The sequence below is a fragment of the Augochlora pura genome, chromosome 4, assembly GCF_028453695.1.
Source record: "Augochlora pura isolate Apur16 chromosome 4, APUR_v2.2.1, whole genome shotgun sequence".
NCBI classification, from domain to species: domain Eukaryota; kingdom Metazoa; phylum Arthropoda; class Insecta; order Hymenoptera; family Halictidae; genus Augochlora; species Augochlora pura.
The window spans coordinates 6,631,578-6,643,972 of record NC_135775.1 but is presented as its reverse complement, the minus strand read 5'-3'; the positions used below and the strand labels follow the sequence as shown (position 1 = coordinate 6,643,972).

The 12,395-nt window shown below is 41.2% G+C and overlaps 1 protein-coding gene across 1 annotated transcript; it reads left to right on the top strand.

Moving 5' to 3' along the window:
• The first annotated feature begins 3,749 nt into the window (after window positions 1-3,749).
• Window positions 3,750-12,347, top strand: LOC144468351 (uncharacterized). The gene is made up of 7 exons (XM_078177763.1): window positions 3,750-3,826; window positions 6,420-7,176; window positions 7,407-7,901; window positions 8,696-8,964; window positions 9,669-9,932; window positions 10,900-11,219; window positions 11,804-12,347. The coding sequence occupies exons 2-6, from the start codon at window positions 6,449-6,451 to the stop codon at window positions 11,178-11,180; spliced, it is 2,037 nt and encodes a 678-aa protein (XP_078033889.1). The 5' UTR covers window positions 3,750-3,826; window positions 6,420-6,448; the 3' UTR covers window positions 11,181-11,219; window positions 11,804-12,347.
• The last annotated feature ends 48 nt before the right edge of the window (window positions 12,348-12,395 follow it).

Here is a 12,395-nt window from a genome sequence, read left to right as displayed (position 1 = left end):
CGTAGGAAGCAGACTGTTCTCCGCGGTCGTTTGAAACTTTCTAATTTAGTTAGGAATCGATAATTTTTGAATGAGACTGGATTGTATAAGATTCGATGAAGTTTCGGCAACTGGTTAGCGAACCTCCGGAGGACGTTTTATGCGATTCGGAAAGGCCGCTGTTGACTCGATTCTTTGCGGGGAGCTGATTTACGACCTTCGGCTCGTGTCGAAGGCCTTCGTGTAGGCGAGAGAACTTATTGGGCCAAGCAAATTAATTCCTTTCTCGTTGTGCCTCGTTTGCATCGACCTGATGAATCACCATTTATTTTCCAATCGGGCCATTCGAGGAGCGATATGTTTTCCAGAATGGCTTCGTTTATCCCTTGTTTGCCTGGTGAAAATCCCACGGGATCGATAAACTGTTCTCTCAACAAGAAGATCCCACGCTTAAATTCTATTTCCCGGCTACTTTCGCCTCTTTATCTTCAATTTAACAGTCTCGATTTCATTGTATCGATTATACTTGAGATATTGAGATTACAAAACTTTTTCCAACGTTTCATTATAGCTGTTAGTTGATATCAGGTTACTTTGTATTACATGTATTACATAATTCTATAATAATTATTACATCATTCTCAAAATGGTTACATTACTTTGTCACTATCAAGGCCTAGTTGAATCATCGATGCCTTCGTTAGTTCTGTCGTTTCAATTCAATTACCTGACTTTCCGAGCGAGTTTCAAGGTTCGGTTATTACATTTCCTTAATCTTTAGTGTAACTTCCTAGGATTAAAAAATTGCTATACCTCTAATATTATTCCTAATCGTTCCGTTTTTAAACAAGCTTCAAGATTCGGCCATTACATTTTGTTCCTCATTAAACACGTTACAAAATTTGAATAATATTGTACTGCTCCTATCTTCAAAGCACATTGAAAATTCTTCGTCAACGAAAATGACTTTACTCGCCACTCTAATGATCAGTTCGCGGAAAGAATGTTCCGCGGTAGCGAGCACTGATCATCGTTACAAGAAGACGTGGGCGTGAGCAATTAACCGTACCAACGGGTTGGACGTTATTAGGTCAATGAGCACAACAGCCCGATCATTTCACGGGAAATTGAATACTTAAGCTGCGGGCTCGTATGAAATTTCTCGCGTACCAATTATCATCACGAACGGCGAAGAACGTGCGCGTTACAGTATTTCCCGTTACCCCCATCCCCAAGTAAGCCGTGCCTCCTCGATTAATAACGCAATTAACGGAATGCTTAACGACGCAGCAGGGATAGTTGCACGCGTGATACAGTTCGGGCACGGACACGATATCCTTTTTCCCGTTTGCGCAACCGAGGTAAATTATTGTCTGCCGACACTGAACGCGCTGTCGAGCTATACCAGCCGTAGCTTTGTCAGGATCAGGATTTACAGTGACGCACTTATACGCTATATGTACGTACCTAGCCATGTGCAGACTCCTTGTACATGCCTCTACACACGTCTTCCGGGTGCATCGTCTCGCAGCGACCGCGTCTCTCTGTATCATATCTCCGGAAGATCGGAGCTCGGCAGCATTTAAAATCGGAACGTGGATTTTTAACCTAGGAATTTTCCATGAAGCCTTTGACCTATAGTATCGTATCTGATTTGTTATGATAATTTGTAACATAATCTATTAAATAGAAGATCCGTCTGGAAAGTATCCTTCTCCGTGGTATATCGGTCAAAAGGGTTAATCTTTCCCAATATTAACTATGTACAGTTAAGAAGCGAAACTATTACAGAATCTTGATAAACTATCGTTTTATACAGTTGTATTAATAATTTCTCGGAAATAAAAGGAAATTAACTATCGATTTTTAATTCGAATAATCGAAGTCCTGCTGTATAAGCTACTACATATCGCTAATTGCATCTGCCATGTAATTATAATCATTCAATTCTGACCGATTTAGTCAAAGAATTGGTAGCATTATGAAAGCCTTTTAAATCTACTATCGCGTCGATATCTATACATCAAAGAAAAAACATTAAATATAAACGCATCAGGAATGTATCAACGAACAAGTTTTAATGTAGCTGCAAAATAAATCGCAGCGCAAGAGATTAATGATTTTCGACCATGGACCCCCCGCGATATTCGCTCGTTAGTTTGCCTAGCATACCGCTTTCGCTCTTCGAATAATTTATCCGCAGATATTGATAACAATAATGGCGTGCCGTGCGAACAAGCGTTTTATCGCCGGTACGGGTGTTATACGGATTAATATCATAATTTCATCGAATGACCGTGTTTGCTATGTTCGCCGAGGGATCGATCGCGAAGAGCAGTCCTCGCGCGATTTAAACTCGCAGGAATGAACCTTGATGGAAAAAAAATACCGTCTCGCTATATTTAGATACAGCTCCGGGCGAGAGTATAATATTTTCAGGAAACTCGCTCGATACGAAAAACGGGAGATGCGTACGGATTTTCAATGGTCCTGTTAAATCCGAGCTCGCCTAGAGTTCCTCGATTTTAACCCGCGTTGCGCCAGAGATTTCCGCTAAAAATTGAGAATTAAGAGCAAGCTATTAAGTTGCCATGTTTCTTTAAAGGACGGCGAACGACTCATTTGGATTAAAAGCTGGCGGAATAAAGACTTTCCGTATACCGCGAAGAGGTTTATAAAGGAACCGTGCACAATTAAAACCTCGATTGAATAAAGAACTTTTCACTTCCGTGGATCAAGCTGACATAACTTCGAAGATAAACAGCGCGAGGTAAGATAAAAAAGAAATAGATAAGAAATTGACGTGTAAGCTCCGAGTGGAGGAAAACTCGTGCGAGAAGATGGTCGCCGTATTTGTTCGAGGTACCTAGAACGTCCAATGATAAACTTTACCTAAACTATTCTTTTGTTTTATTAAGTAAATGAGAAGAACAACAAAAACAAACAGCGAACTTGAGAAAGTAGAACATTAAAACACAAGTTTACAGTCATGGTGGAGTTAGGGGGAGGCGGAGGTGGTTACGACATTTTCATCAGAATCTCAGTATTATGTTACGAAAAGTCTATTAAGAAAAATTTATTTAATTAAATTAAGTTGAAGGAAAAATAATTCGTTGATACATAACATCAAGGCTTCAACTATTATGCGCTACTGCCACAAGATCTGTTACTTCATTGTGTGAAATTGTCCAAAGTCTGAAATTGAATACATTTCATTGACAGGAAATTTCCAATGTGACTCTTTACCTCTTTAACTTCTAGCCCCGCCCTCTCCCCACTCCAAATAACTGCGCTCCATTCAAATGTCAATAATGGAGAGAACTTTCCCCTTTCATTGAACAAACGGGTCGCGCTGTGAAAAAGGTGACAAACTCGGGGAACTAAGATACTAAAACATAAGTTAAGAGTGCGGACACAGTTAAAGCAACGGGATCGTAGCTACATTTGTTCGACAAGCATCTGTGCACAATTAGGAGCTCGATGTAACTTGTAAATATTCGCATGCCACGGCTATCCTTCCATTCTTTGTATCCATCTAACTCGAAAAGCTCCATAAAGGGACCACAGACTTGACAAACGACTACGATATCAAAATATATGTGATGAAAGCGTGTCCACCCAAGATGGCGGCCAATTGATGGCCCGCAGGAAGCCAATATGTACCTGCACATAATTCACCAACGCGACAGGATTCACGAGAACGATTGGATCCGTCCCTAACGAAGTTCGACGATATTTCATCGGGCTAAACCGGAAGCTAACATCGATCCCTCGAAATGAACGAAACGACGATTAACCATTGAGAATCACTGGAAAACTGTTATTCCCGTATATCCATTACAATACGGTAAAGAATTTATTTATAATTAAGTATTCGACTTGTGATAATGAGATATATGTATATTAATTACTAGACGCTCTCAGTAATTTCTCTTAATACTCTTTAATACTCTCTAAATACTATTAATACTCTCTAAATACTATCTATACTCTCTCAGTACTGTCAATATTTTGTCACTACTGTTAATATTCTCTCAATATTGCTAATACTCTCTCAATACTGCCAATGCTCTTTCAATACCCTCAATAACTTCTCAATACTCTCACATTTTAGTTCGTTCTGTCCACTCTCTCAGTGCTCTCACTCCTTTTCTCGATTCTCTCACGCTGATCACATCAAATCCTCTAGCATACCACAATATTTACATTAACCTACTCTCACGCCATCGCACATTTTCATTATTAAATTTATTTGCATGTCACTCGCGATGTATGTGTAATACCAGATTTCGCAGAGACGCGAGCGAGCGAGCAGGTGAGAACGCGCGACGATTCGTTAAATATTTAAAGCCTTGATTAAATTTCCACCCGACGCAGATAATTATTAAGAACCACCGACGCATTCTCATCCCTGTCGTCGAGAAGCTGTTTTGTATGCGGATCGTGAGAGGAAAACGTTTACCGGCGAGACCGGCTCTTCAGATCCCCCCCCCCCCCCCTCTCATTGTTCCCGAGCTTCATGGCTTCTCTCATGGTTTTTAGCCGAATGGTTATTGGAGACGGAAAACCGCCGCAGCCGGAATGCGATTTTCGGAACGCGGCTTGACACCTTCGGATTAGGAATGCTCGAACGCCTCCTTAGCGCAGAGAGGAAGATCGGATTCCTTTTACGCGAAAAGAATTTAATTAACCTAGGACACTGGATCCGCCGCTTTTCACTACCCTCTGCACCGCTGAATCTAACAAATTTATTTGTTTATATAGATTTCTTAACATTCTACGTGCCGATGGTTTTCTAATGCAGTAAGAATTCGATTATTCGAACTAATGACAATGATAATCGAATAATAGAACAATTGTGTAATTACATGAACCATGGTAGCAGTCATAAATTTAAGACGATGAATATAATTTCAGCCACACACTGATTGTTATTTCTTAATTTAGTTTGTTCCGTCTTTAAATATGCTTCACTTTCCTGATCTCAAATTCAGGTATTTCAAGCTGCACACACTTATTCTTATTCTTTTATGTTTTCATAAATTTTCCTTTTCTTCTCGACATCTAAATCCGTACGTTTCAGCGAACATCATTTTTCAACAGCTGCTTGCCGCGACTCCGTTATTTGCCGCTAGCTTATCTTCGAACTCATTTTCGCAGTCTTTCACCGAACTTATTAGAAACTGTAGCGGAAATGATGGATGTTTCTGGATTCTTGCCTCATTGAAAGCAAGTTTCCTTGTTGTTTGCAATGACCGAAAGCTTGAAACGAAAAATCGATTTTTGTGAACAACAGAAATTATTTGTTCGAGATACATCAGTTAGATGCATCAATTTATCGTAGAGAATATTATTCTTCTGCATTTTAAAAATCCCAGCAAGGTCGAGTTTGCTCCATGCATGTTAATTTTTCGCGCGCCGCAGTAACCCGGTATTAGTATTACGTTGTTTCTGTGATTCACAAGGGAACTTTTTAACAATAAGCATAACTAGCTACCAGCAGTCGTGTTAAAGTATCGCGCGAAAATACTGAGGAGAAATAATGCGAGACGAACATAGGACATGGAATATTACAGTCGCGTCGCATCGGATGCGATCAAAAGACGATAATCAGGTTATCGTTAGGTCTCCCACGGCAACTGAAGTAGCATCATAGGTGACGTACTGGGAGTTGCGCCCGACGTGTAAACATTTTCTCCGACGAAATCGAGTCTCGCGATGCAGGAAGTTGTAACACTGGTTCGTTAAGGCTCTTTGAAGAATATCGAGTTTCAATATCCGCGATATTGCTTCCCTGCCGATCGCGCATCCGCACGATGTTCGGAGATCGAGGCGCAAAAGATGATATACTGACGTGCGCATGCAAACGCTCTCAAGGTGTATTATTACAATATTTATGTTCAACGCATAGCCAGATCATGTTTAAAGCAAACGCCCTCGGTTATCGACTTTAACTATGTCTCCGTTCAAGAAGTGTCTTCAAGATAGCAGAAGGACAAATTTTCTTCGCGTTTCCTGCCCTGAAATGGTTCCCCGTTTCGTTCCCGACGCGCCGCGCATACTTGGGTTCTAGAAGAAAAGAAATGCCGGTGAAACGGTCCTGAAGTTTGTTCCCTCGAATTCAAGGCGAATAAGAAATTTCTGGGACCTGCGTATTCTAGCCAGTGAGAAAATTTCCGTGGCATGCACCATGTTACCTAGACTTCACAGTCTAGGTTCACACCTTCATGCATTTGAGGCATCTGCAAATTTATAAAATAGATTAAAAAATGATCTACTAACGCGGAGAATTTAATCGTACAATACATTAGTGTAATGCGTATTATATTATAAATTAAATATTATAATTGTCGATTAATAATAATAGCAATCAATGTTAACACGCAATACGCATTATTATCGGCGCACGAGTTTCACAGGGACTATTTGCTCACTTTCAGCACGCAGAACGACCACCGTCGCTTACAAGATGTCCGCCGCATTCCGGACGATCCTGCACATGTCCGCCATGTTCCACCTCGTCGTGTGCGAATTTCCAAATACCTGTACACGGTCGGACAACTATTCCGTGGTCTACCCCATCCTAGAGAAGTGGGCAAACACCGCGAGAACGGCTCTACTAACAGTCGTGTTCGACGATTACGTGAACGAGGACGTTTCCGGTGACCCTCGAGCCATTTTGGACTACATCAAGGTCCCGAGTAGACTGATCACTCTGGATCACGCGATGTCGCTGAGCTGGCAGCACCAAGGAGAGGATTATCGAGTGGTAGAGCCTGGAGAGTGCGTCTTGCTACAATTTTCGCGGCTCGATCGCCTGAAAAACATCTTGGACTCGCCCCATTTATCTTCGTTTTGGCATCCGGGGAGCTTCTATATCTTGCAGAGCCTCGGGTCAATAAATTTCTGCAAGCTCGAACGGTTCTGCAGGTGGTTGTTTCAGAAGCTCTGGAGATACCGCAGGATCAACAAGATAATCTTGCTCGCTAGTGATTCATTGAGAACGATTCGATTCGATCCCTTCGAAAGTGTACCTCGGGACGAGTACTACCTCAAGATCGATTACATAAACTTGACCGACGTTTCAGACCTTTTCGAAGAGAAACGCAGCTTCGGAAAGCATCCCCTGCGGATCTCCATCTTCGATTCTATCACAATGACTAAGCAAGGAGACCAATACGGCGGCTTGGACTACAGGCAAGTTTCGACTGCGATAATCTTTGCTGTATCGCGGTTGAATATTCGCGTGCATTATTATCATTATTATCATTATCATTATTATCATTATTACTATTATTATTACTATGACCTAGGCATCTAGTGTCAAACAGTCAAGGCTGCCTTTAAGCTCTAGGTCCGAAAAGAAACCCGAACATGGTACCTGTATGTATTCTTTATACGATCTCGAACGTCTAACAATTTCGCAGGTACTTGGACGAGATCACTAAGAAAATGAACGTCACGCCGATACTAATCCAAGAAAAGGACAAGCACGGCTGGAAAGAAAACAACGTCTTTTTCGGTACCCTCGGCCAACTGGTCTCCGGCAACTGCGACGTGTCTTTCAACCAGTTCTTCGTGAAGGACTACATGACCAAGCGGATCGAATTCACCGCCGCCATCAACAGCGACAAGCTATGCGTTATAGTGCCCAAGGCTCTTCCAGTTCCAGAGTACTTGGAGATCCTGAAGACCTTCACCAGCGGCTGCTGGCTGTTGATCCTGACGAGCCACTTCGTTATAGCTATCATCTACACGTCTATAAAGGGCGCGCCAACTGCGAACAGGGCCGACGATTCGCCCCGGGATAACCGGTGCTGCGCAACAGAACGCGGATCACGCGAATATTGTGGCGGGCCGGGCTACCTCGCAGATCAAAGCGAAACCGCCAATGAAATCGCTGGGAAACACCACGCTGGACGGTACGATGGGTGTGCAGCCGTTCAAATACACGGATTGATCTTTTAACCGTGGCCCCTGCGAACTGTTTGCCCTCAGCTCGTCGAAATTATTTCTGGTATTTCGTTTGCCCATCGGTTTATGGCCCTTGGGCAGAATCTCTTGAAGCGATCTGCATTCCCCTGCCGTTTCGAGCATTCGGCTGGTGTTAATTGATTTGCATCTGCGCGACCTCTGTACATAATTTTTTTCATTTATGCCAACCTGTTGCATTTCAGAAGCTAATAACTGTGAATATAACTTGTCCCTTGGTGACTAAGTTGTATAAACTGCAGCACTTCATTAATTAGACACGTTTTCCCGGACCTTTAGGTTCGTATAACAGCAAAACGTGTTCGTGGGAAGGAAATAAAATATTTTCCGGATGTTATAGCCATTGAATTGATTTAAAAACATATGGAAATAGAATCTGCTTTTAATTTAATTTTAATTGTCTCATTTACATCGAAAACTACGTTGAGCTTTAAGGAAACCTAATTGAAATTCTCACGCGAACGCTGCATACTGGGAAATCGAAATGGCAACTAGGCCACCTTGTTTCCAAAAATTTTCAAACACGAATAAATAAAAAGTAGTATGCAATTTCTACGAAACGGTCGATGTAATTGATATTATGAACTCTGAAAGCCAAGTACGAGCAACACTTGAAATGATTCTAATCGAAATTGTCACGCGGCCGCTGCGCAGAAAACGAAACGGCGATTCAGCCTCTAAGTTCCACGAAGTGTTTTCGCCTGCAGTCCAATTTTGTTAACAGATTTTCCAAGACCCCGTATCCGAGCCGACACGGGAGGGCAATTTTCCCGAGGCTAATGATCCTCGTGAAATACTTCACGGAGATCATGCTGCACCCGACGCAGGCTTTCGTGAACACGAAGCCCCGGTTCCCAGAGCGATTATTCGTGATGTGCAGTTTGTGGCTCAGCCTTATTCTCAATGGAGTGTTCGCGTCGCAGCTGGCGGCCAGCTTCAGCAGACTGCACTATTACGATGACATCGACACTTTGGAGCAACTCGAACAGAGCGGTAACTACCCGCTTCCGATTGCGTCCATTGCTCGAAGACGCATGCTGAGAGTCTACGACTATCGTGCACGTATGGCAAAACGTCGCGAATTGCTACGACAATTCTTTATCAGATTTTCACAGTTTCCTAACGGCTGTTCCATTCACAAAACGACTGTGTCAAACTAAGTGCTCGCATTTTCGAAAAATGGACCGCAAAAGGGACATTAGGGTACTATATCTCAAAGTCTTAATCTCTTCAACTTTTACCTGCAAAAATATATATTCTTTAACCAAAATGATTTTTATTGGATGCTTTTATTTTTATTAGATCATTAAAGTTCGTCAGCTTAATAGTTCAAGATTATAATGTAATAAAAAAAGGTTGATACTTTATATAACAGGCCTGTAAAGTGAACTATTTTAAGTATAATAAATATAAAATTATAATAAATAATAATATTTATCCAAAACAGTAATTCAAATGGTGTCCAATTCTCTATCATATCGTAAACGATAAATATTCTTGTACAAATATTTTGGAGAAACGAAAGTTCTTTACAGCATCCTTTCCTTTTAAATGACCCCAATTGGAGCTCGTTTCTGGTACACGATATAAATATTATAAGATGTGACTGCGCCGTTTCGCTTTACGAGACTGGATACTAAATCTCTGAGAATTTCAAATTACGATATGTTTCTAAGACCGGCCCTTTTACTTTCGAGGATTGGCAATCCTGACGACTTCGAGGGACATCATAGACGACGCCCTGACGGACTCTACGTCGCCGACGCTGAAACGCCTCCACGACAGAATGATGTACGCGAACGAGTCAGAGATCAAACGGAGATTATTCCACAGCAGAGACGCCGCGTACCTGTACCAATTGACGTTGCTGCCGTTTAAGTACGATAAACATCAAAGACGAAAGCTGCATATCGTCAAAGAGTGTCCCAAAGACTATATTCTCGCCAACATCATACAGGAAGGTAAGTCCTCGCTCAGCTTTTGAGGAAGATCTTAGTGATCATGCACTTTTTAAAGTCTCGCTGCTAAAAACTTATTACGGATTAAGCGAGACATGTAATTTTAGACAAGATTTTCGTTTTAAACAGAAGTCCATTAATTTCTGTAGAAAAAATTTCTAAAGGCCAGACTTGTATTTAGATGCGACCTCTTAACCCTTGGCCGGATTATATAATTATTATTGATACATGCATTTATATAATTATAACTCGGTTGAATGTTAATAAATCTGCAGATAGACGCAAGCAGATTTTATCTCGAAATTGAGTGACTAAAACGCAAAACTGTTGTCCAACTTTCCGACTTATTAATATTGTGACGATTCGTCCTAACACTTTATGCCCTAAAAGCATATTAATATTCTTTCTCCGCCAACGCTCAGAGCCGGGAAGCTTATCACTTTCAACTGACATAATATTCGAAAGACATATTAACCATTCATCAAATTTTATCAACATTTTAAGTTTTTATCAGTAAAGTACAGTAAATATAGCAACGATCTGAAGATAAATCTTTCATTCGTGCGTTGCAAATTCGCCGATTAAATATTCTTTCTCAATGTATGAGAAACTGTAGAGCACGTAAACTCACACGATAGCCGAAACTAGCCCGTTTGACGCGCAATCCGTCCGAGTATAAAGTTTTAACAATAATTATTTGTCCTAAACACTCGAGAGAATACTTATTGACCTGGCACGAAGGTCCGCGCAGTTCACAAACAAGCAAAGACAGCTCGGCACGAAAGCATGTGCGAACGTTGGACTTACATGTAAAGTAGCAAAGTGCTTCGACCAGAAAGTCTGGAACGGCGAACAAAGTCAAACATCCGGGCTGCGTGGTGTCAGGAAGCGAGCAGGTGTCAGCATTGGCCATCAGTCGCTTGCCGTTGGCGACAGTTGGCCGGCTACAGGATCGCAAACACTGTTCCAGGATCGCCGTTCCGCGACCGTGTAAACAGCATACTGAGTAGGCTAAACAACGCCGGCTTCTACGGGAAATGGTACCGGGACCATATCGTGTCCCGTTTGGCGAGCCAGCACGATCGCAAGGACGAATCGATCGTGCACAGGAAGATCACGGTCAGGCACCTGCTCATCCCGTTCGCGATCTTTCACTTCGGTTTGGCGGTCAGCGCGGTCGTCTTCATCTACGAGCTCAGAGATACTAACCGTGTCGAAGCAACGTCGAAGCGGAAGCAGATCAGAGATTAGGGGGAGGGATTGCAAATTGGCGACGACGTGCAGTGGTCGGTACGTTTTCAGAAAAAATTCACCGCAATTTATAACATCGGACGATTTTTATCAAAATCGACACGAAGCATTTTTTGAACTTATTTTTCATGAATGCCAATCATCTCTGACGTTCGACTTCAATTATATAATTGTAATTTCAAATTTAATATGAGAATTTTCATTTCTCACTAATTTTGTAATTAATTACGGAGAAACGTATATTTTCTTGAATTTTGTTGACCGAAATAGTAATGAAGAACATTATCATTTATGAACAATGTAATTATTAACGATGTACCGGCGAAGACCAAAATCAATTACAATGTCATTTTATAGATAGAACTGTGTTTAAAGTCGAAATAATTTTAGTATTTGCATAAATAAGTAATAAATATCATCTTCATTGGGCAATTGATGGAAAGAAATATTCGACTTTTGCAAACAATTTTTTATTCTGGTGTAATTTGTATGAGAGTACAGACTTCTGTAGCCTGGCAACAATTGAATAATCAAATGCGAATAGAAGACTATTCTATACTTGATACTATAGTAATATTACACATACACGTCCTAAAAGTAATTTTGAAAATTACATATTTTAGTTAACATTTCGAGAAAAGTTACGACGTCCACTCGTTGCCGTCGAATGTCTCTACAGACGAACAAAAGCTAACCGGAGCGAGGGACCCACCTATGGAAAGAAAAGGACATGCTTTTATCTTCTCGGAGAGAAATGGCTCACCATAAATTTCGAGTTTCCAACGATTTTTGCCACCAACGCTGTCCAACTTGTTTTTCTCGCGCCTCGTCTCGCCGTTATGGCCGCTGCAATAAAAGGTTTAGGGCGAGCCGGCGATTCTTTGATCGGTATCGGTTAGTGCGATCGTAACTTTCGACGATTTCATCTGACAACTTAAAATTTAGTGCCTTAAGAATCTTCGTAATTCTACGATTGTGTGTGATTAGTAAGTGCAAAAATGAAATATTTATGTCATATCTATTTAATAAAAATTAAATGGACGCTTGTGTGAAAAATTAGAGAATCGTTCCTTCGACGAAAAAATCGATGTAAAGTCTTGAAAAAAAATCGTAGAACAATCTACCTAGGCTTATTTTAAGGCAAAAAGTCTCTGTTTTAATTCTGTTGTGTTCATCTTCTTCGAAAATATTTTTGAAAAACTCGAAGTATGATTT

Bases quoted from the DNA above. Each gene is read 5' to 3' on its own strand.
- LOC144468351 (XM_078177763.1), top strand. From the start codon at position 6,449: ATGTCCGCCGCATTCCGGACGATCCTGCACATGTCCGCCATGTTCCAC. The intron at 7,902-8,695 runs GTACGATGGGTG...TTTTGTTAACAG, and splicing joins GGGAAACACCACGCTGGACG to ATTTTCCAAGACCCCGTATC. The intron at 9,933-10,899 runs GTAAGTCCTCGC...ACACTGTTCCAG, and splicing joins CGCCAACATCATACAGGAAG to GATCGCCGTTCCGCGACCGT.